This window comes from Lutra lutra, chromosome 12 (genome assembly GCF_902655055.1).
Source record: "Lutra lutra chromosome 12, mLutLut1.2, whole genome shotgun sequence".
In the NCBI taxonomy this organism is placed as follows: Eukaryota; Metazoa; Chordata; class Mammalia; order Carnivora; family Mustelidae; genus Lutra; species Lutra lutra.
Genome location: NC_062289.1, coordinates 91,486,894 through 91,510,637, shown reverse-complemented (window position 1 = coordinate 91,510,637; position 23,744 = coordinate 91,486,894). Strand labels below are relative to the sequence as shown.

Here is a 23,744-nt window from a genome sequence, read left to right as displayed (position 1 = left end):
TGAGGTGTATCCCAGTTGTAGCACACCTCAGCACCTCGTTCTTTCTTATGGCAGAATGATATCCCATTGTAGAGACATGCCGCATTTGGTGTATCCGTCTGACAGATTAATGGACATTGGGGTGTTTCTACCTTTTGCCTGGTGTGCCCAGGGCTGCTGGGAACATTGACATCCAAGCATTTGAATTCACTTCCTTCGGGTCAATACAGGAGCGGAATTGTAGTGCGTGTTCATTTCATTGTCAGTCTCTGCACCAGACTAGGAGCATCTTGAGGACGGGGAGAGGCACACACCCAACCCCAGGGGCGGGCACAGTGAGTGCCAGGAGCAAATTGGATGAGTCCTGGGCATCCAGAATAGATGTCTTCGTCCTCCTCAGTCATCTGCCCATTAGTCTGCGTCATCCAGACTCCGTGCTGATGGCATGACTCATTTTATCTCACTCACTGCCATATTTGCTCTTGTCCCTTGTCATCTCCTTATCCTTATCCGACTGCAGTAGTCCCCCAGCATTTTCCCCCAGTACCAGTGCCCACTTTTTTCCCACCACTTTTTTCCCATGAGCACTACCACTCCTATATTATAGACAATATTTTTTATATGGCACCTAATGGATAATATATATGCCATTTATTTGTTCATTCCCCTTTTACTCTGTTTCCCCACTAAGAACATGTGCCCTGCGAGGATAGGGACCTTGGTCTTTATTTGTATTCATTGCTCTATCCTGATGCCTGGAACAGTGCCTGGTACATGAGAGGCATCGAAACATTTGTGAAATACTCAGATGGATGAAAGAATGCATTTCTTCCTCACTGTATCCCCCAAGGGAACCATGATCATTCTCATTTTACAGACCCCAAGACTGAGGCTCAGAGAAGTCAAGGAACTTACCTGAGGTCACAGATCTCTATCAAGGGTGAAATCAGGGTTGTAAGCCAGATCTCCCAGAGTCCCAATCCCATATTTTCTCCCAGTTCCCACGGGATAGGGGCAACAGCTATAATTATATATTGCTTTTTAATATAAATATATATATTTTATATAATTTTTTTTAAACTTTTTTTTTTTTTAATTTATTTGACAGAGAGAGATCACAAGTAGACGGGAGAGGCAGGCAGAGAGAGAGAGGGAGGGAAGCAGGCTTCTTGCTGAGCAGAGAGCCCGATGTGGGACTCGATCCCAGGACCCTGAGATCATGACCTGAGCCGAAGGCAGCAGCTTAACCCACTGAGCCACCCAGGCGCCCCTATTTTATATAATTTTTTATATAAATGTATAAACATATCTATAGCAACATATATATAATTATATTTGTTGCTACATATAATATATAATTATAGCAATAATCTATATTTGCTATCATATAATTATAGCAATAAATATATTTGCTATAATAATATTATAGCAAAAATACATTTCTATATGTATATATATATATATATATATATATATATATATATATAATTATAGCAATAATGCCTACAGTACTTTTCTGTGGCCTTAGGGTGCACGATATGATGAATGACTTAAAAAATAGGTTTAGTCCCTTAAACATGTCTTAGGTTCGTTTAACCATGAGTTTGTTGTATTCCCTGAGCAAATGCACCAATCCAAAGCTTGCTGGGAGATGGAGAAGCTGATCTGGGCCGGAATCTTTCCGCCCCCAGCTCGCAGAGCTCTTCAGCGCCCTGGGCCGTAGCTTCTGGGAAGTGCGCTGGGCGATGGCTGCACCAGCTACCGGTACACTTCTCAGCACGAGCGCACATTCTTTAAACAGGAGATAGTGCTTTGTCACCACGGTGTTGAGAGTCCCAATATGCACAGTCCGCTGCCGTGTGTCAGGTGCTGGGCTAAGTAAGCACATCACTGGGGCTATCTTAAGCATATCACTGGGGCTGTCACAATTCCCCTCATTCCGTTCCCCAGAGGCATGTCCCATTGTTGTCCCATTTCACAGGTGATAAAGCTGACTCAGAGAGGTCAGACAAGCGCCCAAGGCCACACAGCCAGTAAGTGGGTAGCCAAACAGACGGCCAAGTCATGAGACTCAAGAGCTCGCTCATAGTCACAGGGCTAATAGTATGTTTGCCTATATTTAGAGCTTTATATACCACCATAGTGATGGTGACTTTGGTAGAATGTTCTGGCAAAGGCTGGGAGAAGGGAAAAGGGAGACCCGTGTCAGAAATGAGCCCTCGTTCCAGTTTCTGTTCCCATTTGACTCATCCATGAAGGCCTGGGGACCTCAGAAGAGTCCCAGGCCTCTGTCTCAGCTGCCCCTGGGGCCCCAGCTGTGGAGGTGGCCCAGGCCCTGGGTGTAAACCCCAGCTGCCTGTCCCCCTCTCTGGCGTGACCTTGGGCACATCTTCATTTCTGTGCTTCTATGTCCTTACCTACAAAGTAGAGACCAAAATGGCCCTTTGCACACAGAGTCATAAAAATAAGAGAAGATGCAAAGCAATCTGAATGTAACAAATGAAGAAAGCAGATCACAAGTCATTCAATAAGATCTTATGGCATTTCTTGAAAAAAGATGCACAGAAAACCATCTGGCAGGCTCCACAGCCAAACATTAACAGGGATGGTGGTTATAGGCTGTGGACCAACATTGCCTTTTTCCTTATCCGAGTTTTCTAATTTTTCCATAATGAATATATAATAGCCAAATGAGTAGTTTTAATTAAAAATGGGGCAGTGAGTCAGTGTTCATGAAAGCACTTTGTAAACTGTCAGATGTTCTATAAATTAGCTCTTGTTATGGTCCTTATAGTAATTATTATGGTTATTGCTAGCCGGCCGTGAGCTGGAATTCGTTTCTGCCCCTTGTCGCTTCCTTGTCCCTTGATGGGAGGACCCTCGACAGCCTTCTGCCAGGTCCTGCTTTGTCATGCAGCGATCCCCACTGACTTCCCTCCGTCTTTGCGGCCACCACCCACATGGGGCCAAGCATCATCTCGTGCCAGGAGCCCTGCAGAACCTTCCATGGACTCTGCTTGTCCACGCAAGATCTTTGAGAAAGGAACTTCATATCAAAACTCCCATTGGCTTCCCACTGACCTTGGAATTAAAACTATACTGCGTTTGGCCCGTGGTCCTGGTGGCCTGTCCTTCGGCCTCTCCTTGAGCCATTCACCCCATTGTCACCACACTTTGGGCACACTGCCTCCGAGGAGCCACCCCTAAAAGGGACCTAAGAAAGTGCCTACCCTAACTTAGATGGGTTTGGAGCCTGTCCACTTGGTGTTATTTGACCCTTATGTGTTTTTTTTTTAAGATTTTATTTTATTTATTTGATAGAGAAAGAGATCCCAAGCAGGCAGAGCAGCAGGCAGAGAGAGAGGGGGAAAGCAGGCTCCCTGCTGAGCGGAGAGCCCAATGTGGGGCTCGATCCCAGGACCCTGAGATCATGACCTGAGCCGAAGGCAGAGGCTTAACCCACTGAGCCACCCAGGCGCCCCAACCCTTACGCTTTTATATCTCTTTGTATCTCTTAGCACGGAGTCTGTGTATGTAGACCACGTTGGTATTTGCCATTCCAGCATGGTAAAGGAGTGAAGATGTTCATGTACAATTGAGTTTTTAAATTTTTATTTTAATTTTTTTGGTTTAACTTATACCGGGGCTGAAAACCCCAGCTTGCATTCAGACAGGGGGGATTTTTAAAAAACGATTTTATTTATTTATTTGACTCACAGAGAGAGAGAGAGCACACGTAGGCAGAGCGGCAGGCAGAGGGAGAGGGAGAGGGCGAGGCAGGCTCTCTGCCGAGCAAGGAGCCTGACATGGGGCTCGATCCCAGGATCCTGGGATCATGACCTGAGCTAAAGGCAGCCACTTAACTGACTGATCCACTCGGGTGCCCCGACAGTGGGGATTTAAAAAAAAAAAAAAAGATTTAATTTTTTATTTGAGAGAGAGAGAGAGAGAGAGCACAGGGTGGGAGGCAGAAGGAGCAGCGGACTCCCCGCTGAGCAGGGAGTCCTGACTGAGCTTCCATTTTTTTCCCTAATAAACTGTTGCAAGACTTTAAAAAAAAAAAAAAAAAGAAAGAGCCCCTGAGTGCCTGGGTGGCTCAGTCATTAAGAGTTTGCCTTCTGCTCAGGTCATGATCCCAGGGTCCTGGGATCGAGCCCCCATATCGAGCCTCTGCTCGGTGTGAAGCCTGCTTGTGTTCCCTCTCTTGCTGTCTCTCTGTCAAATAAATTAAAAAAATCTTAAAAAAAAAAAAAAAAGAACCCCTTCCTGTCTGTATGTCTTTTTCCTCGTCTTCTGCCTCCCTCGCCCCACACCTGTCATGCTCTGTCCTTGGCTCTTAGTGATCCAGTCCCTTTCTTGTCCTCGATGCCAGCTTCGATGTCATTTCCTTAGGAGGCTGTGCACTCTACTTAAAGTCGGCCCTGCCCTCAATGCTTTTATTTCCAATTTTTTCCAGCTGAAACTTTTATGGAGCTAATCGCAGACTGACATGCCGTCCTAAGAAATAATACAGAGTGATCCTGTTAACCGTCTGTTCAGGCTGTTTTAACAAATACCAAAGACTGGGGGGCTCGGACAACAGGCGTGCTCTGAGGCGCATGAGGCATAAAGGGCACACACAGTGGTGTCTGTGGGGTGTGATGTGCAGACGCTGTAAGGAGAGTCCCTGTAACGCGCCTATATCGCAAGGTGCCTATGGTGTAACTTACCAGGCTTGTCTCCCGGCTTATCTGCTGTCTCTCTGCTCCTTGTTCCAACTCAGGAGGCAACCTTTCCAAACAAGACTGGACCATCCAGTGGCCCACCACGGAAACCGGGAAGGAGAACAATCCCGTGTGCCCCCCGGAGCCCACCCCGTGGATCCGCACCCACCTCTCCCAGAGCCCCAGGGTCCAGACCAAGTGCGTCCAGCACTACTGTCACGCCAGCCCCTCGCCCGGGGCCCCCGTGTACACCCACGTGGACAGGCTCACCGTGGACGCCTACCCGGGTCTGTGCCCGCCACCGCCGCTGGAGTCAGGCCACCGTTCCCTGCCCCCGTCTCCCCGGCAGCGGCACGCGGTGCGCACGCCGCCGCGCACGCCCAACATCGTCACCACCGTGACCCCGCCCGGCACACCGCCCACGAGGAGGAAGAACAAGCTGAAGCCCCCGGGGACCCCGCCGCCCTCCTCGCGGAAGCTGATCCACTTGATTCCGGGTTTCACGGCCCTGCATCGAAGCAAGTCCCACGAGTTCCAGCTGGGTCACCGGGTGGAGGAGGCCCACACGCCCAAGTAAGTGTGTTTGGTGGGGGCCCGGGAGGCCGCGGAGCCCTGGGGGCTGCCAGGGGCGGCTTCATGGCCCCCGGACTACCCCGCTCTAGGGGAACCTCGAAAGCGCTTGTGCTTTTCTTTCTCCGGTTGAACAAAAGGTGGCTTTTCACCGACAGCCCATGAAAAAAATGAATAGCACGTTCCGGAAATGACCCTTTTAAAGCTAGGGAATGTTCTAGAAATGACCCTTTTAAGCAAGGGATTCTCTAAAGCAAAAGTCAGTAAACCATCCCCGTGGGGCCAAATCTGCACTTGTGGCAACGCAGTCGGGTTCATCCCTGAGTGCATTGTCTGTGGCTGCTTTCCTGCCGCCCGGATGAGTTGGGTATGACCTGCAAAACTGGAAATGTTTGCCGTCAGGCCTTGGATGGGGAAAGCTGGCCAGCTCCGGCAGGCTCTTCGCCAGCACTGCCCCTGGACAGGAGGTGTGAGCTGCATACCTAACCTTACATTTTCTAGTATTGCGTTAAAGAGAGTGAAAAGAAACAAGTGATCTTTTGATAATAGGTGTCATTTAATGGAATGTGGCAAAATATTACCATTGCAACATAGAATTGATATAAAATATTAACACTGAAATAGTTTGCATTTTTTTCCCTATGCAGTCTTCAGAACCCAGTGTGTATATTAGACCTCCGGCTCCTATCAGTTGACTCCCTGCATTTTAAGTGTGCAGTGGCCCCCGGGGGGTGGGGGCAAGGGGCTGTTGTATGAGCAGCACGTGTGGATCCTTCTAGTGCTTATCATGAAGATGCATGTCCAGGTCTGCTCGGGGTTGGGGGCGGGTCAGAGAGTGGAGAACTAGACTATTAGAGCAAAGGACTTCATACAGAAGCTTATGGTGAGCCTGTAGGCGTCCGGGGGGAACATCATCAAAGTGGGGTGCAGTGTGTGCCTGGCTCTGGTTTGGGGGGATCTTGCTGCTGGCAGAGGGTGACACAGTTTTCTGTAGCTACATACTAGCCGGCGGAAGGGACCCTCGGAGGCTGACAGTGCCCAGGTCCCTTCATTCTTTTGAGGTTCTCGGTGTTTAAAAAATGGAAGAAATGCTAAACAGGCTTCCCAAAGTGGGTAGCATGTTTTAAATATCTACACTTGAACAAAATTGCCATTAAGGCATGGAACATGAAATGATGATTTAGGGGCGCCTGGGTGGCTCAGTTAGTTAAGCGTCTGCTTTTGGCTCATGTCATCATCCCAGAGTCCTGGGATCAAGCCTCGCATCGGGCTCCCTGCTTGGAGGAGAGTCTGCTTCTTTCTCTGCCTTTTCCCTTGGCTTTCGTGCTCTCTCTGTCTCTCTCTCTCTCTCAAATAAATAAATAAAATCTTTTTAAAAATGATAATTTATAATCTTACTAGGAAACACCATAAGGAGTCTGAGTTTGGCACATGTTATGTGTCAGAGCCCTGGAACCCTGCTCTGGGATCCTTGCCTCTAGGATGTGGGGGAGCAGTGGGGAGAGTTCCATTGCATTTCCAGCATGTGAAGGCCCATGTGGGGGGCTGAGGCCAGCCAGAGACAGAGTGTCTGGCCCATGCTTCTGTAGGAAACAAAGGGCAGAGGCCCTGGCTGAACCTGACCTTCACCTTGGCTTCCTGCGACATTGCAAAGGCTCTCAAGGATTTTCAGACCCCCATCCCCCTAGCTGTACTCATTCACCTTTGACTTGGGCATTTATCCAGAGCTGGCTCTCTGTCCCGGGCAAGTGTGCAGAGGGACTCGGGGCCTGCCCCAATCTCAGACCTTCTCCCTGCCTCCTGTCTCAAGCAAACAGAGCCCATGTGACTGTCATCTGTTACTTTTGCAACACAGTCCTAGGACCATCTAGGACTAACACCTGACCCCTTCTGTTGCCCTCAATCACCCCCTTGGGGGGTTCAGAGGAACACCTGCCTGCAAGGGTCTTCATTGTTCGAGCCAGTGTCTTATGAGCTCTCATCACCATGTGCAAGGGGATCCCAGACACTGATTATAAATTACAACCCATGAAACACATAAGAGATATGTATATCTTACATATACATGTGTATATGTAAGTGGTTGGTTCTTGGCTATAGGCTTGTCAGTGGGGGTATAACGGGAAACAAAGACATAGCCTTGGTCTCGTGAAGTCTGACATTAATCACATAACCACACATAAATATTATAAGATTGTGTCAGTAATTACAAACAGCATGAGAGGTTCTAACGATGCTGTGCAGGGTACCATCAGAGCTCCTGACCAGACCGAGCTGATTGAGTTTGAAATGGCAGGGAGGTAAGTGGGGGAACTAGGGAGACTCTGGTCACGGAGAGTTCCCAGAAGTGGTTTAGACTGAAGGCTAAGGAGGGGTTAAGAGGGTGAACGGGTGGAGGTGGAGGGCGTGGGAAGTACTCCAGCCAAAAGGTAGAAGGGGGCACCATACATTTGAGGAATCGACAGAAGGCGACAGTAGGCCTCGGTGGCTAAGGGACCAAGGCAGGTGTTGCAGGAGGAGACTCAAGAGTTAGCCAGGAGGAAGCACTCTTTGCAGTAGCCCCAGAGTGGAATCAGCCCAAGTGTCTGCCAGTGGATAAAGGGCTAAACACACTGTGTGCTCTCTCTCCAGTGGAATATTATTCAGCTGTCAAAAGGAAAGAAATTCTGACACGAGCTTCAGTGTGGATGAATCTCAAAACTGGTATACCAAGTAGAAGAATCCAGTCACAAAGAGATCCAGTCACATATGAAGGCGCTTATATGAGGTACCTGGATTGACAGCAACAGCAACAGCAAAGAGGCAGAAAAGCTAGGGGTTGGCAACCTTTTTCTGTAGAGGGCCAGATAATGAAAGTTTCAGGTCTGGCAGGCCATGCGGCCTGCACCTCTCCCAGCAGAGCGGAAGCAGCTATAGACAACAGGTAACTGATTGGACATGGCGATGTACCAATAAAACTTTATTTGTAAAAAAAAAAAAAAAAAAAATCAGGGCCTGGCTGAGTTTGGTGCCCCAGGCTGTCGTTCGCTGGGTCAGAAGCTGTGCTGTAGAGAGTCATTCTCCCTTTAAGGCCCTGGGAAAGTCTTCGAGGTGGAAGGCACAATCACATAGGATGGCCACTCACGGTCTGACGCGGTGGTTTCTTCCAACTGCGCATCTCCCTCACCTGTCTTGTGCTGACCCACAGCGGGCTGTGGGATGTGAAAAAAGGCTCTATGGACACATGATCTTTTCTCTGTGAGGAAGGGGTGAAGTGAGAGAGGCTGACCTTTGGGGCTTTCTTCAGCTTTATTGACATATAATATTATATACATTTAAGGAGTGCAAGGTGACGATTTAACACAAAGAGGTATTCCAAAATGATGACCACAATAAGGCTAGCTAATACTTCTATCACCTCACATAATTTTTGGGGGGTGAGCATATTTAAGATTTGTTCCCTCAGTAACTTTCAAGTACATAATACAATGTTGTTCACTATAGTCACTAGCTGTGCACTAGATCCCCAGAACTTATTCATCTTATAACTAGAAGTTTTCATCCTTTGGCCAACATCTCCCCATTTCCCTCAGTCCCAACCCCTAGCAACTCCCTTCTACTCCCTGTTTCTACATTGGATGTTTTTAGATTCCACATATAAGTGAGATCAAGCTGTATCTGTGTTTCTGTGTCTGACTGATTTCACTCAGCATAATGCCTCTCAGGGTCTATCCATGTTGTTGCAAATGGCAAGCTTTCCTTCCTTTTTATGACTGAATAATATTCCACTGTGTGTGTACGTGTGTGTGTGTGTACACCTTTCCTCTATCCATTCATCTGTCAACAGACACTTAGGTTGTTTCCATGTGTTGGCTACTATGAATAATGCTGCAATGACCAAGGGGGTACAGATGTCTCTTCAAGATGGCAGTTTCATCTCCTCTGGATATATACCTAGAAGTAGAATGGCTGGATCATAGGGTAGTTCTGTTTTACTTTTTTTGAGGAACCATCCATCGTGGTTTTCCATAGTGGTTGTACCAATTTACATTCCCACCAGGGGTGCGTGAGGGTTCCTTTTTTCCACATCCCTACCAGAGCTCATCGTGTCTTGCCTTTTTGATAATAGCCATTCTAGTGGGAGTGAGGTGATGTCTCATCGCGGTTTTGATTTGCATGACCCTGATGATAGTGATGTTGAGCAGCTTTTCATGGATCTGTTGGCCATTTTTGTGTCTTCGGAAAAAATGTCTCTTCAGGTTCCCTGCCCATTTAAAAATCAGATGATAATGATTATTTTTTGCTATTGAGTTGTAAGAGTTTCTTATATAACTTGGAAATTTGCTGTTGAGTTGTAAGAGTTTGTTATATAAGAGTTTCTTATATAACTTGATAATGACTTATCAGATTTGCAAATATTTTCTCCCATTCCATAGGTTGCTTTTTCATTTTTTGATTTTTTTTTTTTCCTGTGCAGAAGCTTCTTAGTTTGGTATCGTTCCATCTCTTGATTTTTGCTTTTGTTGCTTCTACTTTTGGTATCTGTGGGAGGCCACCGCACGGTTGGAGTCGAGGACCAAACCAGGCCCTGACTTGTGTCTTCTTCAAAGTCCGGACACCTTGACAAGGTTAAGGACGGGAAAGTTGAGTACACTGAGAAAAGGGTCTGTGCTATGTGTCGTGCGCTCGCCTACATGACTTCCCACACACTCCCCCTACAGAAGGGAACAATGTGGTCAGGGTCATGAATTCTTAGTCGGTCCTTGTTGTTCTGTACCTCCCATAAACCACTCCCTGGCTGATTGTCTTGCTAATGGCTTTAGCGGAAACTACCTGACCTCACGAGGTTTGCTTGTAGTTAATGTAAACTTGTTATAGAAACTTGGGTCATCTGACTAGGTACTGATGTATTACTCCTCCTATTCTAGTCTGCCTTATAAATGATTGTAAGATGTGGAATAAATTTGGCACTGTTGGACATCCTCCTCATTGTCCCTCCTGCCCCCATCTCTTTGTCTCTTAATTTCTTTTCACCATCCTCTTAGCCCTCACGTTTTCCTGGTCGATTTGTCACGCTGGCCGTGACAGGTATCATATACAAAGAAGTCACCAAGGAGCTTTTAGCCTATGGTTTCTTCTCAGAGTTATGGTTTCAGGACTCACATTTAAGTCTTTAATCCATCTGAGTTAATTTTTGTGAATGGTATAAGGTCGGGATCCAGTTCCATTCTTTTGCATGTGAATATTCAGTTTTCCCAATGCCATTTATTGAAGATTGAAGACATTCTTTCCTCAATGAGTGTTCTTGGCTCCCTTGTCAAATATCAGTTGACCATATATACTTGGGTTTATTTCTGGGCCTTTGATTCTGTTCCATCGGCCTATATCTCTATTTTTATGCCAGTACCACACTTTAAATCTGAGCCTTTCCCCAGATCCCTGAAGGATTTACTTTGTCTGAATAGGGTTGAATCACCTACTTTTTCAAGGCCTTCCAAATTGACTCATCTGCCATCAGCTGTTTTAGGAATTTTCTATCAGGATTCAGGCCAAGTTCAGCTCTGCCCATCAGGGTTCTTCTGTCCAGTGTAGCGAGTTCTCCACTTCCCTGAAGAAGGTACTTCTCCTGCCTCACCTCACAAGATGCTGAGATTCATGGCATGGAAGCAGCAGAGGGGTCAGATAGAGATGCGATGTGACCGGTTGGCCTTGGACCCAGCCATTAGATCCACAGGGATATTCGGGTACCGAGCCTTTGGGAATTAAAAAAAAAAAATTCAAGACAGAGACAATGGCACTTTGGACTGTGTGGGCAGGGGGAGCAAGGGCAGAGATTAAATTGAATCAGGGAGCTTAAGGAAGGGTTTTCAGAGAGACATCAGTTGAGTTGAATTCCAATAAGTAGACTGACAACCGCCAGCATGTGCCTTGGTCTGAGGTAGTCCTGGTTCTACAAGGGAGTAGCTTTGTGACCTTGGATTTAACCCATCTTAGTTTTCTCATCTGTGAGCCAGAGAGATTGGAATTCATGTGTGCTCTTGAATCCGTGGTCATGACTCATTTGTGGATGGTGGCACCATTTTAATGGGCTGCGATCAGCCCATTAAGGAAATGAAATAGAATAGCCTAGGCTTGCTATTGGAATGTATTTCATGTAATGAGTCTATTAGTGTTGTTTTCTGAAACACACACATATTTGTGTGTGTGTGTGTGTGTGTGTGTGTGTGTGTGTGTGTGTGTATATATGTGTATATATACACATAAGTATTTTTTTCCTTCGTCTGGGGGCTCTTTCTACTCTGGACAGCTTTGATGCCAGAATAAGCCCCATCAGGGGTTAGGTGAGAAGGTTCAAGAAGCCAGCCCTTCATCCTGAATTACTCAACTCATTCTGGTTTCCTTGTTCTGTTTCATGTCTGGGTTCTTCTCACCATCGACCCTGTACCCTTGCTGAGCATGGTTCTTTGTTGACAACTTGGCTGTCATAAGTCTACCTTGATTTCCCCATAATGGATAAAGCAGAATTTAAGAAGTCACGGGTCTTTCTGAACAGATCTGAGTCTGTCTTTCTTTCTTTCTTTCTTTCTTTCTTTCTTTCTTTCTTTCTTTCTTTCTTTTTTTTAAGATTTTATTTATTTGACAGACAGATCACAAGTAGGCAGAGAGGCAGGCAGAGAGAGAGGAAGGGAAGCAGGCTCCCTGCTGAGCAGAGACCCCCCCCCCCCCCCCCGATGCGGGGCTCGATCCAAGGACCCTGGGATCATGACCTGATCCGAAGGCAGAGGCTTTAACCCACTGAGCCACCCAGGTGCCCAAGATCTGAGTCTTCCAAGACTGTTGATTCTTTGTGAGTTTCCAGGCCCTAACACCCTGGGAAGTTTGGGGTTGGAGGAAGACCAGGTTTTAGACACTTTACCCTTGGCATACCCATGGTGATGTGTGTCAGATGGTCTGTTTGGGTTCCAAGCTGGTCCCCAATAGTATACCATGGGCATTTCTAGAAAAAAGCATGGCAAGAAAAGAAAATATTAGCCATAGCACATCTCTCACCTCCATTGGGAGCCTTGGTATGCTAGAAAATACCAGAACTGCTATGATTGCTCTTAGTCAAAACCATTTTTCCTGCCTAGTGTTCATTCTCAAAATGCTATTTTCTTTCTTCTTTTCCTTTCCTTTTTTTTTTTTTTTTGCATTTGGGTTAAGAGTGTGGTTTTACTTACATGACATTTTTAAAACACACATGTACACCCACATACATACATGCAGGGAATCTTCCCTCTCCACCCCCCCGAAAAGTAATACGTGATTATTGTAGAAATTGAGACAACACAAGAAATTGATGAAGAAAGTGGAAAGTATATGCTGGTCCTTTGTTTTCTATGTATTTATGTGTATAGAATCTATATATACATAATATAAACACACAGTGGGTTTTTTTTTTTATTTATTTATTTGTCAGAGAGAGAGGGAGAGTGAGCGAGCACAGGCAGACAGAATGGCAGCAGAGGCAGAGGGAGAAGCAGGTTCCCTGACGAGCAAGGAGTCCGATGCGGGACTCGATCCCAGGACGCTGGGATCATGACTCGAGCCGAAGGCAGCTGCTTAACCAACTGAGCCACCCTGGCGTCCCCACAGTGTTTTTTCAACGGGGCTAAAATCATCCCCAGCAGAGCAAAAATCAGTTCTCGGTAGAGGAAGGCAAAAACAAAAACAAACAAAACAAAACAAAAAAACCCCACCTGATATTACAATAGCTTATGACCCTCCAGAGAGCCACTTACATAAATAGAGATATGGTATATTTGTGGTATTAAAGTTTTACTGGGGCTTAGGGATGACAAGTAGAACAAAAATCCAAAATGTTTCCTTAAAGGTTTATACTGAAAAAAAAAATTGAAAAACACTGACATAGCTCTATGAATCTAATCTTATAGATACAGTTAGACTGAAACATTAGGGGTTATCAAGAGTCTCCCTGGTGTTCTTATCAGTCTTCCTCCCTCAGGCTCTGTGGCCACACTTGTATGAATCAGTTGGCACCGATTCCTTATGGTCAGCCGTTTGGAAAATGAAGTCCGCGCCATCTCAGGGATTCTGGTCACCTTAACTTCAGTCCACGGATCCCATGGCCACAGTGTTGGAAAAAGGAAACATCTAACAATTTTTTAAAAGATTTTTATTTATTTATTTGACAGAGATCACAAGTACACAGAGAGGCAGGCAGAGAGAGGAAGGGAAGCAGGCTCCCTGCTGAGCAGAGAGCCCGATGCGGGACTCGATCCCAGGACCCCAAGATCATGACCTGAGCCGAAGGCAGCGGCTTAACCCACTGAGCCACCCAGGCGCCCTTGCAAATCTTTTTTAATGGTGATTTTCTTTTTTTTTTTTTTTAAAGATTTTATTTATTTATTTGACAGACAGAGATCACAAGTAGGCAGAGAGGCAGGCAGAGAGAGAGGAGGAAGCAGGCTCCCCGCTGAGCAGAGAGCCCGATGCGGGGCTCGATCCCAGGACCCTGGGATCATGACCTGAGCCGAAAGCAGAGGCTTTAACCCACTGAGCCACCCAGGCGCCCCTTAATGGTGATTTTCAATTATAATTTTGTTTTCATTACAGAAGCCATATCTTTATTTTGAAAATACAGGCATACAAGGTCTAAGTCCCCCTTCCCCTTGCCATAGAGAGAGGCTAGAACCGCAGGAAGCCTTTGCTGGGAATCCTTGCATCAACACACATAGTGTGTCTGTATGTGCATATATAATAGATTTAGTTTACTATCTTCATAATCAGAACCACACTCTATACATTTACTCATGCGACTTGTCTTTGTCAGTCCTGCATAAATAGGAATATTCCTTTTATGACCTTCTCGCACTTAATCCCTTTTAGAAATTCTTCTGTTCTCCCCTAATCACAGCTGGAAGTGCCTCTGGGCGTGCCTCTGCTCTCAGGCTTCCCTGTGGTTTCTGTACAATTGTACCCCTGCTGTCCTGGGAGAGCTTGGGAAAATTCTCAGGTGGCTGGCGAGGAAAGCAGCCAGGCAGGCTGAGATCCACACTCATCCTCATTCTGGTTCCTGCAAATTCAGAATCTGTCCGTGGTCTGGGCTATATCACTTGTAGCTAGTTTGAACACGCTTTGCTCAAAAGGTTAATTATGCACGTAAGATTTCAGGAGGGATCTTTTTGTTTGTCTTAGAGAACTAATTGTGTCCAAGCCCTCAGACTCCCTGACACATACCTATAGATCATTGGGCTGATGATTTCGGCAAACTCTAATGGATGTCTAAGGGCCCTAGTGGAGAGATTAGTTTGAATATGATAGTATATTCGTTAAAAAGGAAGGCTTCTGCCATGCTCACTCAAGGGGTCCTTTTAGGTCTAATTAAGCATTCAGACACACACTCGAATTGATTTAGGTCACACTTGGCATTGGAATGACCTTGGAGGATGCGGGATAGCCTCAGGTGTCTTTTCTGTGGACCCTCAAGGGGCTACTCTTCCTCGCCCTCACCTCCAAGTGGCATTTTGAGAGCAAGGTGGAAAGAACGTTAAGGAGGTGTGGGAGTCATCCTGACTTAGGGAGCAGTCGCTCTTGGAACAGCTCCATCCACGTAGCTCCTACGGACACTACAGGGGACACGCGTAGTTCTAACAGTCATGCTGCTCAGGGGACCCCAAGGCTGTGGATCCCTCCTCAGATACTTCAAGTTCATGGTGAGAATTCCCAGTCCATATGTAATGTGCCATCCGGGGCAATTCTACCGCAAGCAGTGAGGTCTACTAAAATAGTTGACATTTCCCCTTTAGGGGTATTCCGAGGATCAGTCCTAGAGAGTCAGGCCAAGGTCAAATTGCCATTCTCAGAAGACGAAAAGGAGGTGTTCCCTCTTAAAAATCTTGTAAGGTGGATTTGTCACCAAATCACACTGAGTTTCTTATTTTGAATCAGTGAGGTCTTTTAATAAGATCTTTTGCAATTCATATATTATATCACATGTCTATTATATATCATGTAATTTACAAATATTTCCAGTTAAATCTGTGCTTATCAATTTTTTTAAGTATTGTTACTTCTTTGCATAAGAGGGTTTCCTCCCCAGCCCCATCTTCCTGGCCAGCACTGACCTGGTGCCCCCTCTTCCAGGCCCACTTCCAGGAGAAGTTTTACTTATCCAACACCTGCCTCTGTCTTGTGTTCTATATACTTTCTTGGAGGATCTCCAGAGGGACTGAGCCCCACGGGGTCCGCCCCATGATGGCAGAGCCTCACCCCTACACCCATCTCTCATAGCACATCCTTTATGGGCTTTCCTCCCTTTCCTGCCTCACCTTTCCACTTTATACTTCCTGGGATCACCTTCCAAATATACTGCTTGCACCCCCAAAATTTCCCTTAGTGTCTGATTTTGGGGGAACCCAAACTAAGACAGGTGATCATTAATACAGTTGCATTAAGCTCAATACACAGCACATTTCCGCTAAATGAAAATGTTTGTTGATTGAATGATAGCTCTAGTAATATGCGTGATGGCCATCGCCTACTTTGCATGGTTTATTTTATTTAATCCCATTTCGCAAGTGAGGATATAGACTTTAAGAGGGATCATGCTTTGGAGCACCTGGGTGGCTCAGTGGGTTAAACCTCTGCCTTCGGCTCGGGTCATGATCTCAGGGTCCTGGGATCGACCCCCACATCGGGCTCTCTGCTCAGCAGGGAGCCTGCTTCCTCCTCTCTCTCTGCCTCCCTCTCTGCCTGCTTGTGATCTCTCTTTCTGTGTCAAAGAAATAAAATCTTAAAAAAAAAAAAAAAAAAAAAGAGGGATCATGCTTTGTCCAGCCTCCTTCAGACTAAGTACTAGAGTTGCAGCCCATTCTTACCCAAAGTCTGCAGGGACCCTGGAGGATGGGGTGGGTAAGGCCATGGACTCTGGAGCCAGATGGCCGGGGTCTGCGTCCTGACTTCACCACTTCCCAGTTGTGTAGCTTTGTTCAGATTCCAGTTGTCCAGTGCAAACAAAAAATGGGAGATCGTGTAGTAAATCATGTTATCCTGACCCCTTAGTTTCCTTTGATGTGGAGGTATCCCTAGGACACTCTCTGTTTTATATACCATCTCTCAATTTTGAGTTGTCTGATCTTTCTTTACGATTAGACTCAGGTTATACAATTTTAGCAGAGCAGTGATCAGAGAAGGAAATGCAGGTTGATTTGGCCAGTTACTGGTATTGCTAATTGTGATCATTTGGAGGAGGTGATGTCTGCCCATTTTACCCACTGAGGTTATTAGTATGTACCTAATGGGGAGATACTTGGAAACCATGTAAATATTTTGTTGCTGCTCAAAATTCCACCACTGACGTTAACATCCATTCATGCCTGAATCGAGTATTATTGTGATGGTTTCCAAACGGTCACTTCTAATTCCATCATCTCTTCTGTATTTGCCAGTCAGCTTTCTACTGAAAGGAAAAAAAAAAAAACTTCCCTTTCTTCCTTCTTTGTTTATATCCATGTGGTCTCATGGATTCAGTAAGTTGTAGTCCTTTACTGTCACTAGTTATTCTGATGCTCATTTGTCTTCCATGTGGCCAGCAGAAGCCCCTTCAAGCTGGGTCCTGCCTCCTTTAGACATGTTCTTATCTTACTTTGAGGATGGCCTTATTTTCTGTCACAAGAAGATGAAGACTCTAGCTGAAGGCAGGTGTTCTCTCTTTTTTCATGCGTAAGATGCTATTGGTAAAAAGCTTAGCTCTGTGCATGGTGCAGAGTAAGTGTTGGTTCTTATCAGTAGCATTGCTTTTATGATGATGTGCTGGCCCCTGACAGAAACTCAGACCTCCGGATCTTTTTCTAGTAGCAGTGGGCAGGCAGGTTCTGCCAGAACACAGCCGGCTGCCACAAAGGCATGTAGTATCTCTTCTTCCCTGGTTCCCAGACCCTTACCTCACAGTGATACAGTCCTCACGGGTTGTCCCCTGAGGGGTGTAAATGTCTGAGAAATTATAAAGTTTATAGAAAAAGGCAGTGACTAATAGAAGGGACCTTTAGGTCCCATGACTCAGAATGAATGCATACAAATGTTTTTTCCTATTTGCTTTGCTTCTTTTGTCCCCAACCACAACGAGAACAACAATTCACAGGTGAGGTTGAGGATCCCCCTGAAAACCCACCCCCATTTCTGCTACTTCTTCCCAGAGGCAGCAGCAAACCCACTTCAGAGCATGTCCTTCCTGTGTATGGGTAGGTATTGTTTTGTGGGCTCTACGCTTTTCTCATCACTGGTATGTAACTATGGATATAACATTGTTACTTGCTTTTCTTCACTCAGCATTTTTGGAAGCTCTCCGTGGTGATACACACACAGCTTCTAGTCATTTACTTTCACCAGCTGTATGATATTCTGTTGTATGGACGTGCCGTTGTGTACTGATTCCCCCATTGATGAACATCTCAGTTGTTTCCACACCTTTCCTGCCGTAACTGGAATTGCAGTAGAAGCTCCTGTACATATTTCCTTGTGCGCAGGTACAAGAGTTTCTCTAAGAGGCATCCTTCAGAGTGGAATGGCAGGGCCAATGTATTTATTTAATACGTGAAAGTTGTATTTGGGGGGAAGGAGGATCTCTTTGAGATGGCACCTCTTTCAAGGATCAGAGGAAGGCCCAGGCACTAGGACTGGGGATAGGACAGACATTTTGGTCCCAGTGGATTTTTCCGGAGTCTGTGAGATTAGATGCTCTTAGAAGGCTGGTGTTGCCAGCCTTTTTGCTTTTGGCCATCACGTAAGGATTCAGAGCCACAGGGGGAAAGTGACGTCCTTCTCTCCTCACTACTTTCTTTTTATCCTAGATGGATGACAAGACCAGGGAATAGCTGCCCAGAGGGCCTCCAGGCACAGTGGCTGAGGTACAGCCTGCTCGGAGACCATTTTTACTAAATATCATTGTCTTTCTTTTCCTTCTTTATCACTTCCATTTTTGTCATCTGGCTGGAATGTGCCAGGTTCTATTAAAAATAGATCCCAAATATGGCAGTCTAACCACGTGCCCAAGCTCCTTCTTGGGACTCTTCCCCGATCCTGTGCCCTGGTCAGGGCTGGGGGCTTATGTCCGCTCCCAGCTCCCGGATGCGGGCTTCCCATGGCTCACCTTGCCGATCTCCGGCGGCCTTCTACAGTTGTTTCCATCTGTCTTATTCCCTAGAATGTCTTTGCCACACCTCTTAGCACTGTGAGGGTCCTGCTAGTCTTTCTCAGTACTAGTTTCTTTTTTTTTTTTTTTTTTAAGATATTATTTATGTATTTGACAGAGAGAGACACAGCGAGAGATAGAACACAAGCAGGGGGAGTGGGATGAGGAGAAGCAGGCTTCCTGTGGAGCAGGGAGCCCGATGCGGGGCTCCATCCCAGAACCCCGATTTCATGACCTGAGCTGAAGGCAGATGCTTAATGACTGAGCCACCCACGCAGCCCTTAGGTCTGTCTTCCAATTCATGAATTCTCTCTTTAGCTGTTATAGTCTTGCTCCCTCTTAAGTTTTTAAATTTTGATGACTTTTGTTTCATTTTTATTATTTTTATTTTTTAAAGATTTTTAAAAAGCCTTTATTTATTAGAGAGCATGAGCAGGGGAGAGGAGAGGGGTAGAGGGAAAGGGAGAAGCAGGCTCCCTGCTGAGCAGAGAGCCCGATGTGGGGCTTGACCCCAGGTCCCCGGGATCATGACCTGAGCTGAAGGCAGACACTTAAGGACTGAGCCCCCCAGGCGCCCCTCAGTACTAGTTTCTTTTTCTTTTTCTTTTTAATCAGAGAGAGAGCGAGCGAGCACAGGCAGACAGAGTGGCAGGCAGAGGCAGAGGGAGAAGCAGGCTCCCCGCCGAGCAAGGAGCCCGATGTGGGACTTGATCCCAGGACGCTTGGGATCATGACCTGAGCCAAAGGCAGCCGCTTAACCAACTGAGCCACCCAGGCGTCCCTCAGTACTAGTTTCTTAATGAGAATTCAACAGGAATTTTGTGTGCATTTGTTGAATGAATGAGTATTGATAATAATATCAGTATGTGGGGTTCCTGAGTGGCACAGTCGGTTGAGGGTCCAACCCTTGGTTTTGGCTCATGATCTCCGGGTGCGTGGGATCGAGTCCCGCATTGGGCTCCATGCTCGGTGAGGCGCTTGCTTGAGGATTTTCCCTCTCTCTCCCCTCCTGCCCTTCCCCTACTCACACACCGATATTCTTTCTGTAAAATAAATAAATACATCTTTAAAAAAATAATCATAATTTCAGCATCGGTGATTTTTTGAGTGCCCATGAAGCCTCAGGCATTTTCTTGTTTAATCTTCACAGCACCCCATTTGAGGTGGTCATTATCATTAACCCAATATTATAGATGGAGAAACTGAGGCTCAGAGAGGGTGAACAAATTGCTTAGGGTCATGAGAACCAGAGTTTGGACCAAGCCCTGACTCCAGATCCCTTAACTGCTGCACGCTACTGCTTCCTGGACAGTGCTGACTTGGCCCAAGAGAGACTTGGGTTCGAATCCCTGGTGAGGACAGCCCCGGAGAAGGCACGGCTTGCTACCTTGTTGCATCTGTGCGTTTGTGGTATAATCTGTTAGGGGCATTCCCGGACTCCAAGCCCTGCAGGCAAGATGACTTTAAGAGGCACGTGGGACAACCAGAAACCTTTCTAATTATGTCAGCATTTACGTCTTAATGCAAAAAAAGTGTGGCTGACACATCAGATTCAGGAGTCATTAGAAGTTGTTGCTTCACATGAGACTAGCAGATCATCATTTTAAAGAACCAGTAAGTGAATAAGGTGGTCCTTCGATACGGCAGAGTTTCAGAAAGCGGTTCCGACCATGAAAACAGTTTGGGAAGTACCACCTCAAAGTTATCTTCCTACCACAAAAGGCCAGATTTAACTTTCAAAAGTGGGTGAAACACACACGTCCACCGAGGTAGGAAGAAGAATTGTAGATGGAAAAGTTGGGATAACAAGGAGGTGTTGAGTTTCCCCTGTGGTTCTCCACTATGTTAATTTCCAGGCCTCCCTCGGAGCTGCAGAGCCTGGGTTTTGGAGGGGGAAGAGCCCTCCTACTGTGGAATGAGCTTGTTAGAAATCTCCCCTTTGGGGAAATATATCCACACCCCTTATTAGTTTTAAAAACTCTCAGGGTGAGACGAGGATGTGATGGAACATGAACCCAGCAAGTATTTGCCGGGCTCCTACTGTGGACCAGGCACTGGGGTAAGAATAGGGATGTATAGAGAGGAATGTGGAGGCAGATTCCCCTGGTCAGCGTTGGAAGTGGGAGAATAGAGGCAGATGTAACGTTTACACGTTTGATCACTTTGCATGTTTGAACAAGGGGGCATTTATTTTCCCTGAGCAGAAGGGAACAAAGCCAAGGCATGCAGAAGTGAGTGACATTTTAATGGGACCTCGTGGGGATGTATTTGAGTTGGCTGGGCGCACGGAAAGGGGAGACATTTCAGTACCCATTCTGACCTGGTTCAGCTATGATTAAATGGCCCAAGGGAGGGTTGGCATATCTGATAAGTCCAGGGCTGGCCATTCCCCGTCCAGTTGCAAGGGCGGGCATTTTTCGCAGACCCTGGTATGAGTTCAGAATCCTTCTCAACACAACATTCTGGGCACGTTGCTATCTGTCCATCCAAAGTGGAATATTTAATGGATATCTGATTTCCCATCTTTTCCCAGGGCCCTTTATTCTATAGGTTAGGGCAAATGGTTCTTCTCTTGATGGGGAGGGGACTTAAAATGTGAAACAAAGCTAGAGGTTAAGAAAGAACCAGAGGGAGAGTGTCATCCTTAAGCTGGTAAACATATTTCTTTTTTTTAGCTACTATTCAGGGCACCCCGTGGTTTTATGGTGCTGCAGTTATCTCCTAGATGCATGTTCCCCAAATCATCTGGAAGCATCATCCTACAGACCTGTTGTTTATGCAAACCACAGAATGCTTCACTGCGAGTGAAACACTACGGTTTGCATGGCACTGGTATCTCAAATGCGGAATTATAGTGATCGTTATTACCCTGATAAAAGGAAAAGTGTGCGAATTAGTAGATTCGGGTTTGAGGTGCCCAGTCATAAGCTCCCGTCTTGCATCCAGGACGCTGCGGGGTTTCCCAAGAGATTTCCTTCATCAAGCAGAATTGATGGTTTCTTTTTATCTATCCTTGCGGTAATCTTGTTGAGTTTTTTGCTTCTCCTGCTCCCCTCCCTTTGCTCTGTTCTGGCAGGCGCCAGCCTTCCGGGAGGGAATGTCACTTGTTGCTAAATTAAATGCCCCAAATCTACTTGCTCCAGAGGGTAGTGCCATTTCTGGAAAGAGAAGACACTGCTCTCTATCTTGATATTTGACCCCATCGATGGAATTGGACATGTAGCCTTTTAGTGTGATAAATGGGGAGACATACAAATTCCTTCCAAGGCCACCTTCTCTACTATGTGTTGGCTCCTCGAGGGGAACCTGTGCACATCTGCCTGGCACTTTGATTTAAGATAATGGGGTGGGTATGTCTAGGGGGTATGATACCAGAATCATGTGGAGTGTTTGCACGCAGGCAGGCAGTGAGACCTTTGAAAGCCAAGGCAGAGGTTGGAGCAAGGCTGAGGACAGCTGAGACCACAGAAATGCATCCAGAACCTGGAGGCCATGATGGAGAAGCTATTCAGGGCCAAGTGTGCGGCCTCAACATGCCAGTTGGAAGGCCAGCCATGAAAGAGTCATGACTACCCTGTTAAGTAGGGCTCTTCTTTGTTCCTTATTGGGTAAGGGGCCAGCCCTTGGTCCACGCCAGAGTGAAATCTTGCCCCACCTGTAACTCTGTACCGCTCTAAGCCAGATGGAAGGCTTTTTTTTTTTTTTTAATTTTATTTTTTATAAACATATAATATATTTTTATCCCCAGGGGTACAGGTCTGTGAATCACCAGGTTTACACACTTCACAGCACTCACCATAGCACATACCCTCCCCAATGTCCATAACCCCACCCCCCCCTCCCAACCCCCCTCCCCCCATCAACCCTCAGTTGGTTTTGTGAGATTAAGAGTCACTTATGGTTTGTCTCCCTCCCAATCCCATCTTGTTTCATTTACTCTTCTTCTACCCCCAGATGGAAGGCTTTGATGAATGAGTTTTATTTCATTCATTCGTTCCTTCATTCATAGTTCATACATTTTTGCCTACATGGTGCCAAGTCCTACAAGGATTCCCTGGTGAGCGAATGACCCCAGCTTTCCAGGAGGTTACTATGGAGCAGAAAAGAGCGATTAGTTAGCAGACTAAAATAGTAATGTGTGTTGAGCGGGGTGCCGAGGACCAGAAGCAACGGTAGGATCTAGAGTTTGGGTCCCCACTTGGAATAATAGTCCACGCCCCACCTGTTAGTGAACCTTTCCTCACTCCTCCCTCGTGTCGCTCTGGGAACCGTTCCCTAGGAGAGACTTTGGGACCTTTTTTTCTTTGGATGGGACTAATGCTTGGGCCTTCCCCTTTCCTCTGTTCCTGCAAAGACCGTTGCAGTGTGGTCCCCCAATCAGGGCATCTGTGGCGTGGGATGAGGGTTAGTTGTTTTCTTATTAGTGGGGTCCTTGGGCTCTCTAGCACCGCAGCAAACCCTCATTCCTTTGCTTATCCTTTCATTCCGCCAGCTTATTTTCCAAGGCTTCTGGTGGGTCCGAGATCGGGGGTGCCCGTGTTGTAAAAATCCCAGCCTTCCTCTCACGGAGCTCAGGGTTTCGAGGAGACTGGAAGGATCCATTTATGTGTTATTTATTTCTTTTTAAGTTTTTAATCAAATTCCAGTTAGTTAACACATAATGTGCTATTAGTTTTGGGTGCACAGCGTAGTGATTTATCGGCACTGTGCCCTCCTTAATCCCCGTGATCTATTTCACCCATCCCCCCACCTGCCTCCCTCTGGTAACCATCACTTTGTTCTCTATAGCTAAGAGTCTGTTTCTTGATTTGCCTCTATCTCTCTTTCTCCCCTATGCTTGTTTATTCTGTTTCTTAAATCCTACATATGAGGGAAATCATATGGCATTTTTCTTTCTCTGACTGATGTATTTGGCATGCTTTATATTCTCGAGATCCATCCATATGGTTGTAAATGGCAAGATTTCATTCTTTTTGATGGCTGAGTAATATTCTGTGTACCCACATACCACATCTTTTTTATCCATTCATTGGATGATGGATACGGAGTGGCTTCCATAATTTGGCCATTGTAAATAATGCTTTTAAGCATCAGGGTGTCTGTATCCCTTTGAATTAGTATTTTGTATTCTTTGGGTAAACACCCAGTAGTACAATGGCTGGATTGTAGGGTAATTCTAGTTTTAACTTTTTCAGGAACCTCCATACTGTTTTCCACAGTGGCTACACCAGCTTACATTCCCACCATCAGTGCAAGAGGGTTCCCCTTTCTCCACATTCTCGCCAACACCTGTTGTTTCTTGTGTTACTGAGTTTAGCCAC

The 23,744-nt window shown here is 46.2% G+C and overlaps 1 protein-coding gene across 4 annotated transcripts in view; it reads left to right on the top strand.

The window, feature by feature from the left end:
• KSR2 (kinase suppressor of ras 2) overlaps positions 1-23,744 on the top strand; it is a 416,724-nt gene that overhangs the window by 156,363 nt on the left and 236,617 nt on the right. For all 4 annotated transcript variants that reach the window (XM_047698076.1, XM_047698073.1, XM_047698075.1 and 1 more), the window contains exon 4: positions 4,742-5,255. In XM_047698076.1, the coding sequence (XP_047554032.1) occupies positions 4,742-5,255 (514 nt within the window). The remainder of the gene's footprint in view (positions 1-4,741; positions 5,256-23,744) is intronic.